At 40.5% G+C, this 24045-nt stretch overlaps 1 protein-coding gene across 1 annotated transcript in view; it reads right to left on the reverse strand.

Moving 5' to 3' along the window:
• Nucleotides 1-350: 350 nt before the first annotated feature.
• LOC137499035 (uncharacterized) overlaps nt 351-24045 on the reverse strand; it is a 74735-nt gene continuing 51040 nt past the window's right edge. The window contains exon 3 of the mRNA XM_068227077.1: nt 351-485. Within this exon, the coding sequence (XP_068083178.1) occupies nt 482-485 (4 nt within the window). The 3' untranslated portion in view covers nt 351-481. The remainder of the gene's footprint in view (nt 486-24045) is intronic.

Consider the following 24045-nt stretch of genomic DNA (forward strand, 5'->3'; position numbering starts at 1 on the left):
ATGGGAACTTTTGAGTGAATTATTACTTTATCGCACTCGTGAAGAATGTGTTGAAACTACATAGCGTAAACCAGCCTGAGGTAATTGAGCATCATAATCAACTTACTGCCCAACTAAAAGTCGCTATTGATTTGGGAGATACCCAAGGTGATGTGGACAGTAAAATCAACTTGATGCTCCACTGAAAATTGCTACAAATTTTGTAATCTATTATCCAGCTGCAGTGGAAGAGAGGAAAGAGTGGGACAGGACCGATATCAAAGTCAATATTACGAATGCACATGTTTATTCAGTGAAATGTAAGCATGAAACACAAATTGCTTGAAAACCATTACAAGACTGTCTAATAAGGTGTCTTAAAAATTACACAGATGCGAATGAAGTGCTAAAAATTACATAGATATGAATGAAGTGCTTAGAAATTACATAACGAGAATGGGGTGGTTATGATGCAGTAGTTGCAGTCTCTCCGAATCTTCTTTCATCTGGAACACACAATAATACGTTATTTTAAATGTGGAGATTAAGAATATAAACCTCAAGTTAAATATTGCTAAATCATAGCTTATATTTTATTTACGTCCGACTTTGTGGTGTAGTGGTTACTGTGATTAGCTACCACTCCCGGAGGCCCGGGTTCGATTCCCGGATCTGCCACGAAATTTGAAAAGTGGTACGAGGGCTGCAACGGAGTCAGCTCATCCTCGGGAGGTCAACTCAGTGCAGGGGAGTTAGATTCCCTCCTCAGCCATCCTCAAAGTGGTTTTCCGTGGTTTCCCACTTCTCCAGGCAAATGACGGGATGGTACCTAAGTAAAGGCCACGGCCACTTCCTTCCTCATTCCCCACAAGGCCCCTGTTCAGCACAGCAGGTGAGGCCGCCTGGGCGAGATACTGGTCCTCCTGCCCAGTTATATCCCCCGACCAAATTTCTCACGCTCCAAGACACTGCCCTTGAGGCGGTAGAGGCGGGATCCCTCGCTGAGTCCGAGGGAAAAGCCAACCCTGGAGGTAAACGGAATAAATACTTTTTAAAAAAACGTAGGCCTACTTGAAGACGTAGGTCAGTTTCGTTCTATTAAATCAGTCTACAATTTGCCGATGCGAGAAAAATGAAAGCCATGCCTGAAATTTACGGCAGGTCTCCAACTGGTTTCTTACTTACGACTGATAATGAAATTTGCGGTAGACATGCATATTTCCTTATGGAAAAAATATTGCTTTTGATTGCCGATTTATCGTATTTTAGAGTTATGGAGAATGTTACATAGGCTAATACTGTTAAAATGATTGATCTTAAAGGTTACTTTCGTTATATTTGCCAATAATGTCGTGAAATGAAACTGAGAACAGATGGGAGTAGTCCAGCTGACGTTCTGATATTGACTCTGATTGCCGATTTATCTTAATTCAGGGAATAGAGGAGTGTGTTATATTGACTAATACTGTTGAAATGATTAATCCTAAAGGCTATTTTCATTGATATGTGCCAAAACAACGTCGTGAAATGAAACTGCGGAAGAGATGGAGTAGTTCTCAACTGACGTTCCTTAACTGTGAGGAATAATACTAATCGCTTTTATTATCATGGCATTTAGATACATAGCAGAACTTACCACAATACTTTTGTCTTCTGATGTTAACCTTGAGATTAAGAGTCATTATTCAATTAGAGTTTTAAAATTCTTCAAGGTCTGCTCTTAGGAAAAGAGCTAGACAAAACATAAAAATACTACTTTTTTCTATATTCGTTTAATGGATAACATAAATATTTTGACTCAAACATGTTTAAATTTTAATTTCAATATATATAGTTTCAGATTACATTTCATTCATATCTTTCATTAGAATTTTAAATACCGGGCGAGTCGGCCGTGCGGTTAGGGACGCGCAGTTGTGAGCTTGCATCCGGGAGATAGTGGGTTCGAACCCTACTGTCGGCAGCTCTGAAGGTGGTTTTCCGTGGTTTCCCATTTTCACATCAGGCTGTACCTTAATTAAGACCACGGCCGATTCCTTCCCACTCCTAGCCATTTCCTATCCCACCGTCTCTATAAGGCCTATCTGTGTCGGTGCGACGTAAAACAAATAGCAAGAAAAAGAAGAAGAAGAATTTTAAATAAAATTCAGGGAGAGAAAAGTATTTTGAGCAAATGCAGTACATGTAAACTGTGCATTGCATACGTAATAACACTTCATACGTTGGCTTTACCTTCATAACAGTAATGGTTCTTACTTGCCAGTATTTAAATATTAAAGTTCAGATTATCTTGGATAAAAATGTGTTGTGTTGCTGTCATATGGGAAATACGGCTCCGCCTAAAGGATTATTCAATGAAAGAAAATTTAGGGGTAAAAAATACCCGATTGGCGTGATTAGCTGCCACCCCCGGAGGCCCGCGTTCGATTCCTGGCCCTGCCAGGAAATTTCAAAAGTGGTACGAGGGCTGGAACCGGGTCTACTCAGTCTTGGGATGTCAACTGAGTAGAAGGGGGGGGGGGGGATCGATTCCCACCTCAGCTATCGTCGAAGTAGTTTTTTATAGTTTCCCACTTCTTCTCCAGGCAAATGCGGGGATAGTATCTATCTAAAGGCCACGGCCACTTCCTTTCCTCTTCTTTGTCTATTCCTTCCAATCTTCCCATACCCAACACAAGGCCCCTGTTCAGCATAGCTGTTGCGATCGCCTGGGCGAGGTACTGGTCATCCTTCCCATCTGTATCCCCAGACCCGAAGTCTCACGCTCCAGGACACTACCCTTGAAGTGGAAGAGGTGGGATCCCTCGCTGTGTCCGAGGGAAAAGACAACCCTGGAGGGGTAAAGAGATTAAGAAAGAAAGAAGATAAATACCCGAAATAGAGCCACTCCGTAGTTTTGTCAAGGTCTACAGAGAATTTGTGAAATGATAAGAGACCCTTTGCTCTTTTTTTTTTTTTTTTTTTTTTTCCTGTTCGAAATACAAAAGGCACACAGCAATACATATTCGAATATTACCAAACACAGTTAAAGAAAAGCAAATCACTACACCATTAAAAAATTGAATTAGCGCATAAATTAAAAATTCTTGTTTAGGACGAATTTACAGTAAGAAAACACTTTGAGCCACTCATTACATTTGTTCTTGTTTACGGAAAATTTCTGCTCGAAGTACAAAAGCCACAGAATAATGCCACAAATTCCAAGAGTTGTAGTAATAAAACTATTCAATAAAACTGATGATGAGTAAACTAAGTGAGATAGGCCTACAGGCAAATATAATAACCATGGAGAAGACCCAGAAATCCTTAGAAGCAGCTCTTGGAGAAATGAAGTATGAACTTGTGGAAATGAAACAGGGAATTGGATCGGTCAAGAATTCTCAGACCGGGCGAGTTGGCCGTGCGCGTAGAGGCGCGCGGCTGTGAGCTTGCATCCGCGAGATAGTAGGTTCGAATCCCACTATCGGCAGCCCTGAAGATGGTTTTCCGTGGTTTCCCATTTTCACACCAGGCAAATGCTGGGACTGTACCTTAATTAAGGCCACGGCCGCTTCCTTCCAACTCCTAGGCCTTTCCTACCCCATCGTCGCCATAAGATCTATCTGTGTCAGTGCGGCGTAAAGCCCCTAGCAAAAAAAAAAAAATTAAAAAAAAATTCTCAGAAAGAACTTGAGCGTGATCTAGGTAAATCCACAGAAGTGTGTCATGAAAAGTTGGACCACAGTATCACACAGCAATACTCAAGAACGAAAATCTGGAGCTAAAACAGCGCATTAAAGACTCTGAACAGTACTCAAGGGTAAATACAATAGAGATTCAAGGCATTCCAACATAAGCTAATGAAAATACAGTGCATTTAGTGAAGGCTGTGGGAAGATCTCTGGACATAAATATTGATGAAGAGGATATTGATGCATGTCATAGGCTCTCAAGTAACCCTAACTAGACGTCGTCTTCTTCTTCTTCTTCTTCTTCTTCTTCTTTTATGACCGCATAGGATCACTTTAGTCAGTCCGTCGTTCAGGTCTCTTTGAAGGGATTGTTCGGGCTTTGCGGTCCTCCCAGTACTTCTTCAGACGCTCCGATCTTCGTGCCCTTTCCTCAGTTGAAAATGTGCGTGTTGTTGGTTTGTTTTGTGTAAGGGTAAAGCGGAGGTTTGTATTCTTGAGTTTTGTATTCAATTTTATCTTATTTTTGGTGTCTTCTGTTGTAAGGCCTATTTCCTTCAGATCCTCTCTTACTTCTCTGATCCATTTACATCCTGTTGTGGTATTTTTTGAGACGAGATTGTGTTGTACTAGTTGTTTCAGAAGTCTCGAGTCCTGCATCCTCATGATATGTCCAAAGAATCCCAGTCTCCTCTTACGCATAGTATCTGTAATGGGTTCTAGCTCTTTGTACACGACTTTGTTAGGTATTAACCGCCACTGTCCATCTTTCTGATATTTTTTGTTGATACAGGTTCTTCCAATCCTCCTTTCAATTTTCTGAAGTCTGTCAGTCTTTGATTGTTTATTCAGGTAAAAGAGTGTTTCTGCTGCATATGTAGCTTCCGGTTTTATAACTGTGTTGTAGTGTTTTATTTTTGTATTTATTGATAGACATTTCTTTTTGTAGATATCCCATGTTAATTTTTGTGCTTTAGCTAATCTATTTGTTCTTACTTGGATTGAGATTTTTTCATTTAAGTTATGTGTTATTACTTCTCCAAGATATTTAAACTGAGTTACTATTTTGATTTTATCACCATTTATGGTGACTTCTTTTAGCTGTGTTGGTTTTTGGGGCATAATTTCTGTTTTTTCAAATGATATTTTGAGGCCAATTTTATTTGCAATGTTTTGAAGTTCTGATATCTGGGTTTTTGCTTCTTTTATGTCCACTGCTAGTAATGCTAAATCGTCAGCAAAACCCAGGCAATTTGTTTTGATTTTTCGGCCAATCTTTATTTTGGGGGGACATTTTCTAAACCATTCCCTCATTACCATTTCTAGAGCACAGTTAAATAATAGTGGTGAGAGCCCATCTCCCTGCCGTAGTCCAGTTTTAATTTCAAATGTCTCTGATGTTTCACCCCTAAACTTCACTTTTGACTTGGTATTGGTGAGAGTCAATTTTATCATGTTTATTAATTTGGGGTGTAGTCCAAGGTGTCTTAAAATTTTAAACAGAGATTCTCTATGGATGCAATCATAAGCTTTCTTGAAATCTACAAATGTTATCACCATATCTCTGTTTCTTCTCCTGTTATAGTCCATTATCAACTTAAGACTCATGATCTGATCAGGACAGCTCCTCCAGGGTCTGAAACCTCCTTGATATTCTCCTAGTTCTTTCTCAAGTTGTAAACTTATCCTATTAAGGATGATTATTGAAAATATTTTGTATGTTATGTCTAGGAGAGAGATTCCCCTGTAGTTATTAGGGTCGGTTTTGTCCCCTTTTTTGTGCAGAGGATGAATGAGGGCTGTTGTCCAGTGTTCTGGTAGTTCTTCTTTAATCCAGATAGAGACAAGTTGTTGATGGAGGGCAACTTTTGCTGAGGTTGCTGCATATTTCCAGATTTCCGCAAAGGTCTGATCTTCTCCTGGCGCTTTGTAGTTTTTTAATTTATTCAGAGCTTGGTAGACTTCCTTTATTGTGGGGGGATTGATGTTTTCTGGTGATGTTTTTATCGGGGTGTTGGTGTCCAAATGAAGGAGTTCTGTAGGTTCCTCACAATTTAAAAGCTTGTTGAAATGTTTAGCCAGAATTTCTGCATTGTCTTTATTGTTATGGGCCAGCTTACCATCTTCATCCTTCATCAGTAGGGTCGGGGGTTCATATTTTTGGAGCTGCTTTCTGAAGGTTTTGTAGTAGTCCCTTGATTTAGTTTTACTGAACTGTTCTTCAATTAACTGCAGGGTGTCCTTATGATGTTGTCTTTTTATTCTTCTTAAGACTTGGGTAGTTTCTTTTCTCTGTTTTACTAGTTTTTGATAGGATATTTCTGTCTTTTGGGACTGATGTAATAGCCATGCCTGATGTCTTTTCTCCACTGTTTCATCACATTCACTGTTCCACCATTGGTGTTTTTTACGTGGTTTAATTGGAGCTAGGTCTTCTGCAATTTGTTTAAGGTTGTGTACTAAGTCTTCAAGTTTGTCTGTGATTTTTATTTTTTCAGTTGCTTTCTGGTAATTTTTGTTGTTGATTAGCTGGGTAGGATCTATTTTTCTTTTAGTTTTAAGGGCTTGCTTTTGTTGTCTCCTCTGGGGAGTGAGTTTGAGTTTAATTTTAACTACGTAGTGATCTGAACCTGTGTCTACTCCTCGGAGGACTTTGACGTTATAGATCTCTTTGTGGTGGTATTTGTCCATGCAGACGTGGTCCAATTGCCATTCTCCTTTAGTGTAGTCAGGGTGTTTCCATGTTTTGAGTTTTTGAGGTTTCCTCTTAAAACATGTAGATTTTGAGATTAAATTATGGTTTCTACACAGGTCAACTAGTCTCTCTCCATTTTTATTTGTTTTCTTGTGTGCTGGCCATTTTCCGATGATGTCACGGTATTTTCTTTCTCTGCCTAGTTGAGCGTTGAAGTCGCCTATTAATAATTTTATATGGTGTTTGGGGATGTTATCTATGGTCTGGTCCAATAGGTCCCAAAATTCTCCTGTTTCCTCCTGGTCTTTTGAGGAGTTGTTTTTATCATTAGTGGGAGCATGGGCATTTATTATAGTATAGATTTTATTAGATGCCTTTAAGGTGAGCGTTGAGAGTCGTGGAGACTGTGATCTGAATTCTTGAACTGAGTTTATTATTTTAAGGCTGACCAAAAATCCTGTTCCAAATTGTGGGACATTCTTCATCACTCTCTTCCCGGGTATACCTTTATAAAGTCTGTACCCTTGAGATTCCAAGGCATCCTGGTCAGTGTTTCTAATTTCCTGTAATCCCATGATAAGAATTTTGTGTTGGTCCATTATGTCGGTGATCACTTTTAGTTTACCGGTTTGCATGAGTGAGTTTATGTTGTGTGTAGAGAAGTATGTTATCTGCTTTGGTTTGATTCTTGATTTTGTCTCATTCGTGTATGTAGTACTGGGGTATTTCCGTGCCTCCGACTTCACGGTATCTTTCAGGTGGCAGCCCACCGTATCCGAATGCTGCCTTCTCTGAACTCTTGGTTCAGCCGGTGGAGTATTCCTTAAAAGACCTTCCATGGTTGACTGTCAAGGTGTCACCTGTGTGGGACTAGGTCCCGAATTACAACTCTGGATGTGATCCAGTGAGGTGATAATGAGGCCGCTCCTCTGGAGTACAGACGCCTTGTGCAGCCGCCCCTAACCTGGAGAACAGACGCTGCATAATGGATTCCAGTGGCATTTCCTCCACTGTGGGGACCATCACCCCACCCAAAGGGGCTCATTCGCCCGAAGCCGTTGGCCCCCTTAGGGAGTCAGGTTATTTCCCGCCGCCCAACACTCGGCGTTGGCAATTTTACAGCTGGGTGCCAGACCAGCAAACCCTCCTCCTTTCTCATTCCGGACTTGGGACCGGACAATGGCGGAGTTAGACGTCGTCTAATACTATCATCTTCAAATTTTGTTGGGGAATACATAAAGATGAACTGCTGAGGAAACGCCGCGTGAAAAGGAATCTGTCGACTTTGGACTTGGGATTCACCTACAACAATCCCGTTTATATCAATGAGAGCCTTTGTCCTACCAGGAAGCGGCTTCTGGCTCAATGTCGTCAACTTCGCAGGTAATCTAATGTGAAGCATCTTTGCTTTGGACAAGGAATGGCCGAATCTTCATGAGACAAAGTGTCAATATCGCAAAGAACACTATTCAAATTGTGTAATGTTTTTGTTAGATAATGAATTTACAATTTATTATCAAAACGTACGTGGATTAAGATCTAAAACGCATACTTTATATACAGGTATATTATCTAATAATTTTGATATACAGGGTCTTTATTTATGCTTGGCAGGGACTTTATCGCTCGAACTTGGCCGGCAATGACAGTCGCTACCGGCCGCTGGCGCGCGTACTTTCCGGCACTTCTGCAGTTGCTGAAAGCTGAGCTCCGAGACAGTAGGGTGTTCAATGAAGCTACTGCGTATTGTATAGTGTTTTATTGTGATTGTGTATAGTGCTGTAATGCATGTGAAATATTCTTACGTGAACGTGTATATCTGCACAATACTTACATTAAGTGCAGAAAATCGTGCGTTGGGACAAGACAAAAGTTTCGAGCGAAATTTCCAAGGAGACCTATTCCTTTCAAACGGACAATAAAACAACTGGCCAAGAGATTCAAACCTACAGGTTCAGTAAACAGTAAAAATAGACGTAAATGTCGTTATCCCCTTACTGAAGCGTGTTTGGTACGAGGATCATAAGTAAAAATCTGTGGCCCCCTCGTAGCCCAGATTTAACGGCATGTGATTTTTATTTGTGGGGAATATTAAAAAATGTAGTTTATGGGAACAACCCTCACACACGAGATGAACTTAAAGACAATATAAGAGTTGCAATTGCACCTATCAGTGCTGAAGAACTTGGTAGAGTAACCGAAAACTTCATTAGGAGATGATTATTTTGGCAGCGCAAGGGGAACATTTTCAGCATAAACGTAAAAATGGTGAGTAAAATGCATGATAAATGCATAATAATGATTTTTGAGCATAAACTATAAACATGGTGAGTAAAATGCATGATAATGATTTTGAGCACCGTATTCTGCCGTGCATACGCACGCGCGGTAGCCGGCAACTGAACCGTCACTGGCGGCCAAGGCCGAGTGAGAAAGTCCCTGCCAAGCATAAATAAAGACCCTGTAATATGTCTGACTGAGACTTGGCTGAATGATACTTTAAATGATTCTGAACTATTTGATAATAGGCATACTATATTTCGTAAGGACAGGAATGCCATAACAAGTTGCAAAAAAAGTGGCGGTGGAGTCCTCATTGGTGTTAAGGCAACATTTAATCCAGAAATGGTTCATTCATTAGACTCAAATACTGAGTCCGTATGGGTTAAATTTACCTTCAACAATAGCAAGTACTAATTCTGCACAGTTTACTTCCCCCAAATTCACACTTAGATGCCTACTTAGAATTTTTTAGTAAGTTAAGAACAATATACTAATTTACTTGGAAATGACATTATTACAGTTGGTGATTAATATCTCTGAAATAGTTGACAGTACGTTTGATTTGAACAAATGAAGTAATATAAGTCAAGAATTAAGCGGGGTATTACATTTTTCGAATCTCCACTCTCTTAACATTTATTAGGCATATGTATTGTTGAGGAAATTGATCCAATCATTCCAAAAGACGGGTATCATCCTCCTCTTCAGATAATACTTAAAGTTAACCGAAATAGGAGAAAGGAAAATAATCGTAATAGAAGGTATAATTTCACAAAGGCAGATTTTGAGAAACTTTACAGTCAGTTGAAGGAAACGGATTGGATTAATATTAAAGAATGCAGAGATGTTAACTTACTCACACAACTTTTCTATGATAAAATGTATGCTGTACTGGATCAATGTGTTCCGAAAACGAAAAGCTACAAGAAAAAATATCCCATCTGATTTACAAATATATTCTTTCTATCAAAGGCTAAGACTGAAATGCATAAGAACTCCCCAATTAACAGAGCAATGAGACTCTGCAATAATATTCATCCCTATGTTGATATTTTTAGTATGACTGAAACTACATTCATTTTGACATGTAACACTGTACTTCTGAACATAATTTAAAAGATTATGAAGATTTTTAAAAAAATGGAGAACTAGTATAAATGTTGTAAACCATGTTTTTAAATGTATTACATTCCAACTGGAAATCCTGTTAAAATAATTGCTTTATATATTATACTAATTTTAATTAGAATGTGTTAGTACTGTAATGTAATATTAGTTATATTAACTTTTTTTTTTTTTTTTTTAGTAATGTGACTTGTGTGTCAGAGGAATTACGTGATTACTCTGGCTATGTAGTGTTTTTATTTTTAATTTGCATTTTTAACGTCTAAGTAAGAATTGTCGTGAACATTGTAATTGGGACTCATGACCTGTTATGTTCACAATAAATAAATAAATAAATAAATAAATAAATAAATAAATAAATAAATAAATAAATAAATAAATAAATAAATAAATAAATAAATAAAATATAATCACCACACTACACAATAAAAAATTAAACTCACCAGCGCATAACTATCAGCTCAAATTATCAAGCCAACAAGCACCTTATTGCGAACACCTTGCCAACATTTACGACAGCAAAACAACATAAATAAAACTGGCAATGCGGCAATTTGCGGTATACAGCTTCCTGTCAGTGAGTAGGAGGCCAGCGCTCTAGCGGCATTATGGTGAAACTTTCCAGTTACAGCTTTATGCTGGGCTTCACAAGCGATTGTCAAGGCCGGTATAACGAGCGCAGCGAGGGATCCAGTCGGCCGTGGCCCGTCTGACCAGCTCGCCTATCTACCCGCTGCGCTGCGCCGGCCGGCCCCACTTTGAGTGAATGACACTGTATGTCAAGAGTGAGCTTTTAGGTCCTGTAGCAGCATTTCTGGAATGGTAATGCACTTTTATCAAGACATTCTATAACATCTTACTTCGGGGGTACGAAGGTAAAACAGTTGGATTTGGGGGCTATGCCAAGCAAGAAGTTTGAATACTACTGCTTTAGTGCAAGTGCTCTGCAAACGGTATGCCGTCACAAGGCGACAGGTGTGCCACGAACATTTACATAATTAAAAAAAATCACAGGTTGCTGTGTTTTATATGCTTGTATGTAATTGTCTGACGCAACTTTGGTGAAATAATATGATGTCTGTTTATTCTTTATTCTTTATTACGTGCCGTGAAGTTTTAAGTATTCTTTCTTAGTCCGTTTGCCATCCAGGGTTCGTTTTTCCCCTCGGACTCAGGGAGGGATCCTACTTCCACCGCTTCAAGGGCAGTGTTCTGGAGTGTGAGACATTTGGTCGGGGATACAGCTGGGAAGAAGGACCAGTACCTCGACCAGGCGGCCTCACCTGCTATGCTGAACAGGGGCCTTGTGGGGGATGGGAAGATTGGAAGGTATACGCGGAAAGAAGCGGCCGTGGCCTTAAGTTAGTTACCATCCCAGCATTCGCCTAGAGAAGTGGATAAGCACGAAAACCACTCCGAGAATGGTTGAGGTGGGAATCGCAACCCTTCTACTCAGTTGACCTCCCGAAGCTGAATGGACCCCGTTCTAGTCCTCGTACCAAATTTCGTGGCAGAGCCGGAAATCGAAGCAGGGGCTCCGGGGGTGGCAGCTAATTACACTAACCACTACACCACAAAGGTGGACTTTATGTACGGTATTCAAAGATATTAAATGTAAATTATTTACTCACAGTTGTTATATTGTAGTTTTACTTTTCGCTATATTTATTTTCTTCTTGCCCCTCCCTCTGCTCTATGCGGCTCCTTTGTTACCCTTGCCTCATGTTCCGTGAACCTGCTTTTTCCCCAAGCCGCCGGGATTAGCAAAATTTCATGCCTTTTTATTACTTTATTACCTTGTTGTGGCACTTGCCCCTGTTTGTAAAAGGGCTTCTTCAACTTGGTCTATATAACTTTCTTCCTCCTATACCCACTAGGGTTGCCAGATTTCCAAATGGCAAATAAGGAACACTTGCCAGGGAGCACTTCATTTGCTTTGTCTTATAGCACCAACATAAAACACTATAACCATGTAATAAATGACTGAAGTGACAGAAATAAGTGTACATATATGAGAATGAGTAGGTTCAGAAATCCCGTCACAAATAGTTATAAGTAGGGCTCGGATGTTTAAGACCTTATAATAGCCCAAATAAGCAAGCAAATATGACCTCAAAAGTGGAGAAATATGACTTAAAAATTAAAAAATATGACCCAAAAATGATTAACCTAAATATGGACATTTTTAATCAATTATAAATCGAAAGAGCAATTCCTTCGATACATATTTGTTAACTAAATTCTTTAACTTTCATATTAATTTTCTGAATATACAGTACATATTTAGCAGTTATTCACAGTCTATTGTCCTTTATTCACTTATCGAACATTTGTGAATACATAGGTATAAAGTACCGGTACTAGGTTCGATAAGATTATTAGATCTCACAACATTTTGAAATTCAAAAGATGTTTGCACCCTGTAATGGTGGTTTAAAATACGAGAAAACTAGAAATCAATCTAACTTATTTTTTTAAATATTTTGGAACGTTCAAGCCCAGATTTCATTAATATTATTAAATGCGTTAAAAGTTTAAATTGAGCACCACGAAACGAATTAAGTACTATCTGCGCACTTTTAGCGATAGATTTAGGCTACACTCTAGTGCTGAATCGGTCGACTGCGGTTATCTTCGAGATTCGTATTGGCAACCTATGAAACACAAACTAAGAATCGCTGATCATCGCTGTGCGACATCTGGCGTACACTTTACGTACTCTTACTGTTGTTTTTTACACAGCAAAGCCAAACTATAGAATTCATGCCAGGAACACGTTTCGCATCGGGAAATATTATATAGTATTATATATTGTGTGTGTGACACAGTTGTTGGCGTTAAGATAATAAAGGTTTAGAAAATTCATATCGATCGATCATATTATCGATTCAATTCAGATTTCATTTCCATTCAGTTGGCAGAATTTACCGGAACCGGCAGTGCTCCCTTCTTACTCCTCGCCGAGTACAAAAATCTATCACTAAAAAGTGCGCGTACAGTAGATGTCTTTCAATACATTATGGTAGGGCGGCAGCGTCTACATGCAAACTGACATATCTTTTTTATTCTTTTCCGCGGGTGGAACTAAAGTGTATGACAAGATTCGTTTTCAAATCATCAGGCGCGAAGGAACTCCGATTATCACTTAACACATTCTTCTAAGAAGAGAAGCTCGTTTCTACGTCACAAGGTTATTGGTGCACATTTAAATCATGCAAAAGGTGCAGTGAAGTCTATGGCCTTCATTCTATACAAACGGTATTCCACTTGTATTAACTGCAGATATGATACCGAGAAGCAGTTTTGTGAACACTAGTTCGCATTTGGATAAGTTGATTTTGCACAGCTACAGCTGTCGTCAGACCGCCGAAATATGACAGAAATATGCTATTTCTACGAAAATAGCTCAAAATATGACAAATAAAAATCGTTTAATTGTGACGATAATCACCTGATTTGCACCAAAATACAGTCAGGCAAGAAAATAGGGACAAAGAAAAAATATGACTTTTCCTAAACATCCGAGCCCTAGTTATAAGCTAGGTAAACATATCATTCCGCAGTGCACTAGTTTCAAACTACTTTGCATAACTTTTTGTGACAATGTAAAGTGGATTATATACAGTGTGAAGAGGCTAGGTGCAAGGCAACATAATTCCTGGGGTTCCTATATAATAGATATATATTTCGCACAATGTGCATGGATAAAGTTACAAGTTTTTTGGTTATCCTCCTTCTTTTGCACTCTTTCGCGTGGTAACGATCACATTTGTTTCCACATAGTGTGCACATGCAGCTTTCGTCCGGATCATAGGAAGATTTCCTATGGCATAGTTTATAATGGAATCCACTGATTGCGAATCGTGTTATGGTGTGTCTCAGTTCGTACCCTGGCTTTTTCCACTCGGGTGTCGTCACTGCATCTGTTAGATAAAAGACTCCCCAGATGTCAGCCTTTTTCGCTCCTAGTTCTCGCAGTACGCTCTGATATGGGCACATTTTTGTTCTATCTCCTTGATGTAAAAAGGTTCTCTCGTGAGCTCATATGTTAATCTTGACACTGCAGTCTTTGCTATGCACAGGGTTTTCTTGAGATAGGTGGCTTTGATTTTTTCTATGGTCATTAAGGCTTTTTTGCATCAGGTGCTCCCATATGACGTGTATTGCGTACATACCTGCCAAATTTCGAAAAGAGAAATCTGGAAGATTCTTCAGCGGAATTTTTTTAACAACACGCGCATACGAAAGTCTTGAGACATAATGAAAAAGGACGGCAAGGGGGAGGGGGGATTATAAACAATACTAATACGAGTCAAATACAGTAGAACCTAGATGCAGCGTTCCCGGAATTGTCGTTTTCCCGTATCCATCGTTGAATTTATTCGGTCCAAAAATGTTCCATATAAACTAATGTTAAATTTCCCCGCATCTATCGTTTCTCGAATTATCGTTTTTATCGCACTGATCGTCGAAAAATTACTTTTCCTCGGTCACAATTTTCCCGCAACGATCGATCGTGCGTAAGAAAAACATACGCAACATTTTTTTTAATTTAGCGGGACTGCTCAATACTCTTAGCATTTAATAGCGGCAACCTGTTACGCGAGAATGTACGAGCGATTCTGAGTTGCTAGTCCTGAACAAGGATCTTTTTATTTTCACCTCGTAGGCCTATGTCATGTTTGAATATTTTGATAGCGTTATGTATCGTATGAGCTATATGGTTAGCACGTGTTGGCCTTTGGTTCAAGGGGTCTCGATTGGGTCGAGGTTTTTAACTTTCCTTGGTTAATTCCAACGGTTCGGGGCCTGTCTGTTTGCCGAATTAAACATTAGAATTCATCCTAGGTAGAGCGGCACTTTCATATGTGCGTAGATCGCCTACGTATCACGCGACAACTCGAAAGACCTGCACCCGGCTCCAAAGGCCACGCGCCATTGTTGTTTTAATAATAATCATAATATATTTACATGACGAAAAATGTCCCAATACAGTACCCGTATTTTATTATTTTGCTTTCCCCCTATTTTTTATGTTACCCGCATTTATAGTTTTCCCGCATCCGTCGTCATTTGCCCCCTGCCCCCTGAAAAACGATGCACTGAGGTTTTACTGCATATGGTATGGTCAACCCTGAAATTAAATACACGAAGTTACATCTTGATGAGTGCTCATCTGTTTTCACTTAACACTGGGAACATGCCTTACGAAAAGACTGGCAATAGTTTCTTAGTAACTCATTACGAACACAACTTAAAATACACTGACTGACAGAGCAAATGCAACACCAAGAAGGAGTAGTTCGAAAGGGATGAAAGTTGGGGAAAAAACAGAGACGGCATGGACGAATAATTGATGTTTATTTCAAACCGATATGCAGGTTACACAATGCGCACGGCATCGACTCAGTAGGATGTAGGACCACCGCGAGCGGAAACACGTCGAGGTACAGAGTCAATAAGAGTGCGGATGGTGTCCTGAGGGATGGTTCTCCATTCTCTGTCAACCATTTGCCACAGTTGGTCGTCCGTACGAGGCTGGGGCAGAGTTTGCAAACGGCGTCCAATGAGATCCCACACGTGTTCGATTGGTGAGAGATCCGGAGAGTACGCTGGCCACGGAAGCATCTGTACACCTCGTAGAGCTTGTTGGGAGATGCCAGCAGTGTGTGGGCGGGCATTATCCTGCTGAAACAGAGCATTGGGCAGCCCCTGAAGGTACGGGAGTGCCACCGGCCGCAGCACATGCTGCACGTAGCGGTGGGCATTTAACGTGCCTTGAATACGCACTAGAGGTGACGTGGAATCATACGCAATAGCGCCCCAAACCATGATGCCGCGTTGTCTAGCGGTAGGGCGCTCCACAGTTACTGCCGGATTTGACCTTTCTCCACGCCGACACCACACTCGTCTGCGGTGACTATCACTGACAGAACAGAAGCGTGACTCATCGGAGAACACGACGTTCCGCCATTCCCTCATCCAAGTCGCTCTAGCCCGGCACCATGCCAGGCGTGCACGTCTATGCTGTGGAGTCAATGGTAGTCTTCTGAGCGGACGCCGGGAGTGCAGGCCTCCTTCAACCAATCGACGGGAAATTGTTCTGGTCGATATTGGAACAGCCAGGGTGTCTTGCACATGCTGAAGAATGGCGGTTGACGTGGCGTGCGGGGCTGCCACCGCTTGGCGGATGCGCCGATCCTCGCGTGCTGACGTCACTCGGGCTGCGCCTGGACCCCTCGCACGTGCCACATGTCCCTACGCCAACCATCTTCGCCACAGGCGCTGCACCGTGGACACATCCCTATGGGTATCGGCTGCGATTTGACGAAGCGACCAACCTGCCCTTCTCAGCCCGATCACCATACCCCTCGTAAAGTCGTCTGTCTGCTGGAAATGCCTCCGTTGACGGCGGCCTGGCATTCTTAGCTATACACGTGTCCTGTGGCACACGACAACACGTTCTACAATGACTGTCGGCTGAGAAATCACGGTACGAAGTGGGCCATTCGCCAACGCCGTGTCCCATTGATCGTTCGCTACGTGCGCAGCACAGCGGCGCATTTCACATCATGAGCATACCTCAGTGACGTCAGTCTACCCTGCAATTGGCATAAAGTTCTGACCACTCCTTCTTGGTGTTGCATTTGCTCTGTCAGTCAGTGTACTAGATCGCTTAGAAATTCGCCATACAATTTCACGAGTTTCAGAACTACCGCCAATGTTACACACGTACACAAAGCCTTTCAGCTGCTACGATGCATGACGCAGTTACTAAAGTAGTTTTATATATATTTACAGCTTGCTACGTTTCACGGATTTCTTTTCTTGAAAATCGCAGCCTGCTACTTGCTTGGAAACATCTCATTGAATGAAGTAGCAGTTGCGGTCGAACAGGTGACAAAAGCACAGTGATAATCGATACATCTACCGGTCGAATTTCAAACACTGCATCTCATATTACCAGCTACTATCGAAAGTCAAACAAATCCGATTTGACCGCAGAAAGCGAAACCAAGCGCGGACATTCAAAATCCGTACAATAACGTTGTTCATACGTACAACCGTAAAACACACTCAAAATCCGTACATTTTACGGAAAACCCGGAATACTCGGCAGGTATGTGCGTATATAATGATAGGTCTAATCTTGATATGAAGTAAGTCTATTGCTGTCGTTATGGAAAGTTGTAGTAAGACTTTAATCTCGTTCATCGCTACGATCGCCGCAGTTGTCCTGTCATTGATGTGAGATGCAAAGCTTGTGCCAGTCGTTTGTAATGTCAACCTCAGATATTTGAATGTGTTTACTCTGGTTAGTGCTTCGTTCTTGTACATGATCATGGTTGACGATGCAATTCTTCCGCCTTTTCTGAATATCATGTGTACCGTCTTCTTTGGGTTCAGTGTCATGTTGTTGTTGTGTGCCAGCTTACGAGCTTATCGAAAGCTTCTTGCAATTTTTGTTGCGATTTCGACACCAACGCCATGTTGTCTGCATAGATGTATATAGAGACCTCTGCTGTTGTCACTGGCACTACGTCCGCCGTTGCAATATTGAACATTAACGGGCTTAGCGGGTCTCCTTGAAGGACCCCTACTGTCTGTTGTATTGCTACTGATCTGGAGAGGTTATCGTCTATATGCAGGTAATTTCTTGACAGTAGGCTGGCTGCCATTTTAAATAAGTAGTGCTTTTGACCTATGATTGATCCTAGCTTGTCAATCAGTGTGGTTCGATTGATCGAGTCGAATGCCTCGGCGTAGTCTATGAACGCTACAAGCAGTTTGCCCCTTTGGAGGCGAAGAGCTTCTCTGATGTCTTCCATTAGGCATTGTATGGAATGCATTGTGGACCGTCCTTTCCGGAAGAGAATTGTTCTTCCGGTATCACAGAGTCTGTTATGGCTGTTAGCCTCTTCGTTAGTAGGTACGTAAGAAGCTTGAATCCTGTATTTTCTAGCGCTATGTCTCGGTAGGAGTTTGGGTCTTCTGTCTGGCCTCTTCCCTTGTATAGTACTTATGATGACATATCTCCACTTCTCTGGTACTGATGTGTTTACAAGGCATTGGTTGAGTAATATCGTCCAAGCCTTTGCAAGGAATGACCTGCTCTGTTTCAGATGCTCGTTGAAGACGCCGTCAATTCCACAGGCTTTATCATTCTTCATTTCCTTGATTGCATTGACTACTTCTGTAACAGTGAAGGGGTCTGTTTTGATCCTTCCGATATGACAGAGCATGTGTTCTTGTTTTGGAGTATGGATTTGAAATGCATGGTCCAACCATCCATCGATATGTGTCTCGAGAACGTCGGTTTCTTCGGGTGGAGCGCTCTGTATGGTTCTTTTCTGGCTTGTTCTACCATGATGGTCTCTTGTGCCTTGCGATACTTCTCCTTTTCATCCTTCAGAATGTCTTTGTATCTTTTATTCTTTATTATGTAATCTTTCCTTGAGTCTTCAGTATTCACACGTAAATTTCTGTGTAGGGCAGCTAGTACACATCTTCTGGCTTCGTAGCATGTTTTATTAAACCACGGTTTTGCTTTTCTCGTATTGATCTCGGTTGATTCTACAGCTTCATGAAGGATTGTCTCTATTTGCGTCAGCATTTCTTCTGGACTCACTGGTGGTTGTTCGATAATAGCTTTTATTTCTTCTGTCTTTCCTTGTAAATATTCGATGTTCAATCTATTGGAGACTCTAGGCTGTTGAAGATTGGGTCCTATAGTATGTTTGTTGGTGTAAAATACTGTTTCCACTGGCAGGTGTTTTCTTATGGGCATATTCTTCCGTACGTGGTGACTGGCTACTGACATGTTGGTGAAGAACAGGTCTATAACGCTGCCTCCATTGTGTCAGATATATGTCCAGTTTCTGGTGTTATTGATAAGGGTGAGACTTTCTTCTCCTATGTACTTTAATACGGCCTTTGTCTTGTCGTTTTCTTTATCAACTTTACAGTTGAAGTCTCCTGCTAGGACAAGTGGTGGTCTTTTGTCTACGTCTATGAATGCCTCACTCAATTAATCAATTATATCCGCTGCGTTTAAGTCTGGTTGAAAGCCTCTATTGCAATAAGGTTAAGAGATTTCTTAATGACTTTATATGGGCTACAGGTGGATTTTATTAGAGTAATGCCTCCTTTCGGCCTGAGTCCTTGCGTTGCGAGTGAGTGTATTCCATAGAATTCCACATGTTGCCATTCTTCAGTGAGGAATGTTTCAGTGAGTAGTACTATTTCATATTCATGCATGATATGCAAAGCAAAGCAAAGCAAAGTCACCTCCGTACAAGTCATGAAGGCCCTTGGAGGAGTGGAAGGTAAAGGCTTCCACTATTGTTAACCTCGGCACGTGATGGGATAGAGTGGTTGCCCCCAGGAATTAACCTGGTACTCATTTTTGGTGTAGGCTGAGTGAACCTCAGGGCCATATGCACCTCCGGAAGTGGAAATCTCGTTTCTTAAATTTTAGGACTTCCTGACGGGGATTCGAAACCATGTCCTTCCGGGCGAACCGAGCACGCCTTTACCGCCTCGGCCAGGCAGCCCCTCATGCATGACATGACACTTCTTAATCCCTCTACGTTCCATAACAGGAGTTTTATGGTGTTATTGGCTGGTATCAGGTTTATTACATTACGTGGTCTTTCAGTCTGTACTTTATATTGTATTATGAAAGAAAGAAAATGGATGAGGCGTGTTTTTGCCCATAAGTTATTAAAATAACTACTTAACATTCCCTATTTCATAAATACACCCGCAGGGAGGAAGCACAATGGCGGGTATAGCCAACGCTTTGTTGCCTAATTGCCTTACTTCATTTTCCTTCTGGGTGCATCACGGCATGACTTGTATTGATACAGAAATTCGCTATGATTTTTATCTGTGTTTGGTATTGTTATTTAGCTTTTGTTTCTTTTAAGCGCATTTTATTTTCGCCACAATTTAACCGCTTTTTCACAAGCGCATTTAATTGCTACCATTCTTTTCGTGGGGCGGTATGACGGCACAGTAGCACCCGGGATTGCCTGAGCAATTTTATTAAATGTAGTTAACTGCATCTACCACCCCGAACCTATAAAAAATATCTGTTGTCTCTTTTGTCCCAGTTTGCCTTGAACTTCAATAAATACTGACGTTTTGTATGTGCAGTAGTTTACCTATGTTGCTGTAAAAACCCAAATAACTATTTAATTTATTATTTTTCTCCTATTTTTAGATTGTTTTGTGTTTTACTGACATGAATGATTCAACCATTCATTACGACATTATTTACTTTTAATTATATTTTGTTTTAGTGTGTACAAGATTGGGGGTTTATACTGTGATGGTTGCAGGTTGATCATCTAATTCAAATAATGCCTTATTGGCGGGGGGTGGGGGTGGGTGGAGGGCTGCTTCGAGCTGCTCCATACCTCGGGGCGGGGACACGAGTTTACTTTATTGCTGTGCTCGGAAGTAGTTGTGAAAATTGTGATTTGTTGACCAGTTTATTAAAAATTTATTTTTATTATTAGAATTTTTTTGCCTGCTTGTAAAGGGATGGTGAAAACAGTCCTGGATTCAGAAGCTGCTAGTGAAATTTCAAAAATTCCTCTCTGCTGACACCATCAGTTGCCGAGTTATTGGCATGTCCAGTGATCTTGACATTATGAAGAAGAAAATCAACAGCAGTCAGAAGCTCTCACTTCAGATCGGCGAATCTACCTATATTAGTAGCCACGCGGTACATCGATGGAGATGTATTTCCAACTGATTTATTTTTGCAAAGAACTTCCCGAACGAGCCACCGATGAAGAAATATTTCGTGTGATTAATAAAGATGTGCTCCAAAATGAATTAAAATGGAAGGATTGTGTTAGTGTTTGTACAGATGGAGCGGATTCTATGACAGGTCGAGTGAAAGGATTAAAACTCAAGTACGCGAAGTTAATCCTAACATCATTGTATTATTCACCACGAAGTCCTTGTTGCTGATCTTTGTGCTGGACGAAGTACGTAAAGGTCCTGAACCTCATTAAATCGCGATCCTTAAATTCAAGGCTATATTCCGTTATGTGTCAGGTAATGGGACTAGAATCCAGTCATTCCTGCTACATACAGACGTACGGTGGTTATCAGTAGGAAAAGTGTTAACGCGAATATTAGAACTAAAGGACGAAGTACGTACAATATTGACTGTTGAGAGGCATGAATACGAGGATTTATTCACAGATGATAAATGGGTAGATAAGTTGGCGTATCATTCCGATATTTTCGTACACTTGAATGAACTGAACAGAAAAATTCAAGGTAGGAACGAAAATATTCTTACCAGTATAGACAGAATTCTGTGAGTTGTGAATAAACCGAATTTGTGGATTCAGAGAATTGAAAATGGTTCATTTAAAAATGTTCGCGACTGTATGGTCACATGCTAGCGGCAATAAAGTGAGGACCTAATTAAAAAAAAAACAGGAAGAAATCTTGCAGCACAGGTTCAAGAAGTATTTTTGAGACAGGTTCAAGATTTTGACCGGGTTCTTGATCTTGATCCATTCGTAGCAAATTCAGAATCCTTCCGGCTAGCTCACAGAATTAAAATCAAACAGAACATTGAAATCAAATCTCCTCAAAGTGGCTTTAGATACATCTAGGTTGGTGATAAGGAGTGAATACCCGTCTATCTTAGAGATGGCAGTTAATATGTTATTGCCATTTTCAACTACGTATTTGTGCGAACTGGGGTTCTCCACATTGGCTAATATTAAAACTGAGATCCGTCAGTGACGAAATGCGACTTGCACTACTAACACACCACGGATCAGCCGTCTAGGTGCAGCTAAAGAGGCCCAAGTCTCACACCGAAAAGATATTAATAGAATTATGTATTTTAATAGTAATAGAAAAGGGTTTTTAGTGTGTTTTGTACACTCTACAGTGAATAAATAATAAATGCACTAGTTGATTTTATTATTGTTAACAGCTTAACGTCTCACTAAAACATTGAAGGATTTCGGCGACGCCAAGGATGGGAAAGGGCTAGAAATGGGAAGGAAGCGGTCGTGGCATTTACCTGGTGTAAAAATAGGAAACCACGGGAAACCATCTTTAGGGCTGCCGAAGGTGGGATTCGAATCCACTATCTCCCGAATGCGAGCTCAGAATAATAATAATAATAATAATAATAATAATAATGATAATAATAATAATAATAATAATAATAATAATAATAATAATAATAATAATAATACATAGAGGTTCCTTTTACTTTCTCATAGGTGACGTATCCAGCATTCTGAATACAAGACAAGCAGACGGTGCGATGGATATTCCGTAGGGCTTCACTAGATAGGCAGAAACCGGACACATGAAGTAGGGTTTCGATCTCGTTATAGTAAAGCCGACGGCGGGTACCGTCCTGGCTCTACTCGCCACACCTCACACTGTAACCCCTGCAGCCATATTGCACGTCATTTTGTGAGCATATTTCCATTCAGAGCTGGATAGATCATGATGCCAGATCCGCTTATTTGCAGGTGTATACTCTTTGTAAAGGATTGCACCATTACCCTTATGTGGTAGTTCTCACCCTATCTTCTATACCCTATTCCTGAGCTCAGTCAGTACCTCACGATCATCGATAGCTTAATCTAGATGGCTCTATTTTCAGGTATTGCAGACAAGACTTCGCTCCCTTCACCTAGATCACGAGTGGGTTTTTTTAATTTTTTTATGTAAGGGATTGCTGACTTTGCTACGCACAAAGTCCATTTAGTTGTCGGAGATTTCTATAGAGTCCCATACGATACCTTTGTACATCCGGTGAACGTGCATCAGAGGTATTCAAACTTTCTGGTTGGCGTACCGCCAACGTCCATATGGTTTTTTTTTTTTTTTTTAACCTTTGTACCCCCAAAATACAAGTACATTGCGATTATACCAGCAATAAAAATCGACTGTTGCTGGATGCCAAATAATATTAACTATCATCATCATCATGGTACTCATCTACGCAGCATATCCCGCTTGCTCAGAATCTCTACACGCACTGAGGCAGAAAAGAGTTGTGACCGGGGATTTAAGATTGAATGCCCTTCTTGACACCGGGAATCAAACCACGGTCACCGGGATGACAGGCAAGCAGGTAAGCCGCTACACCACCCTGTTCCCCATTAATAACAATAATATATATTGTATATACAGGGTGGTCGGACACAACGTGAACCGAGTATATGAGCGTCGGTCATACTAACAGGTAATTCGAAACAATTACGTCCATATCTCGCGCCGTTGTCATTTTATCAGCTGCTGAAGTTAGCCAATGTGATCGCTTCGTGGGAGAATTCAAATGAGCTTTTTGAGGCGGTGTTGCTTAATCTGCACGTGGCTTGGTCGGGCTTGAGAGCCACCGTAGCGTGCTTGCTATGGATAGAGCCTATCAGCAGAGAGGTCCTTGTTTAAGTGCCTCCCCTGGAGAATTTAAGACCCCTTGGTGTTTTTCGACAAAAGTAGGCTATGTGCCGACAGCGGGTTTTACCCTCTCCCTTCCTCACCACCACCACCACCACCTAGGCCTACTCAGACGTGCAGGTTTGGAAGTCAAATCAGGCCTCTCCGGAGACCAAATGCAATAAATAAATAAATACATTAGTTAATTAAACGTTAAATAAATAAATAAATAAATAAATAAATAAATAAATAAATAAATAAATAAATAAATAAATAAATAAATAAATAAATAAATAAATCGATCAATGAAGGAAATAAAAGAACACATTACATTTTGTTCTGTCATTCACGTTTCCTTATCACTTACAATGAAACTGTATTTTACTGATAATATATATCTTTCAACATCCAAAATATTGGCACAACCTCAAATACATTATAGAGTTGCTGGGGCAAAGTCTTCAGTATCTGAGGTTAACAGCCAAGAAGGGTGCACGAACTGTTCGGTTTCAGAAGAAGAAGAAGAAGAAGAAGAAGAAGAAGAAGTACAATGAGATTTATTTGAAGAAATAATTGTCTCGCATTTATATAGCAGTTGGTATAAATTTCCAATTTTATTGCTTTTTCAAGACATATCAAAGGGCAGTTTAAAGATAATGAAAAATGAAAATCACCATCCCCTAAAATTACTCGAAGATACCTGATTTTATAATGTAGGATTTTAAAGCGGGATTATGTTCAAAATTTACTGTAGCATGATTGCTAATAATATGCATGCACAACAATGCAAAATTATGCTATTACGAACAAGAATGTGAGCCGTTAATGAAATAAATGTTAAAAGAAAGTTGTGTTCGA

This window comes from Anabrus simplex, chromosome 3, assembly GCF_040414725.1.
Source record: "Anabrus simplex isolate iqAnaSimp1 chromosome 3, ASM4041472v1, whole genome shotgun sequence".
Classification (NCBI taxonomy): domain Eukaryota; kingdom Metazoa; phylum Arthropoda; class Insecta; order Orthoptera; family Tettigoniidae; genus Anabrus; species Anabrus simplex.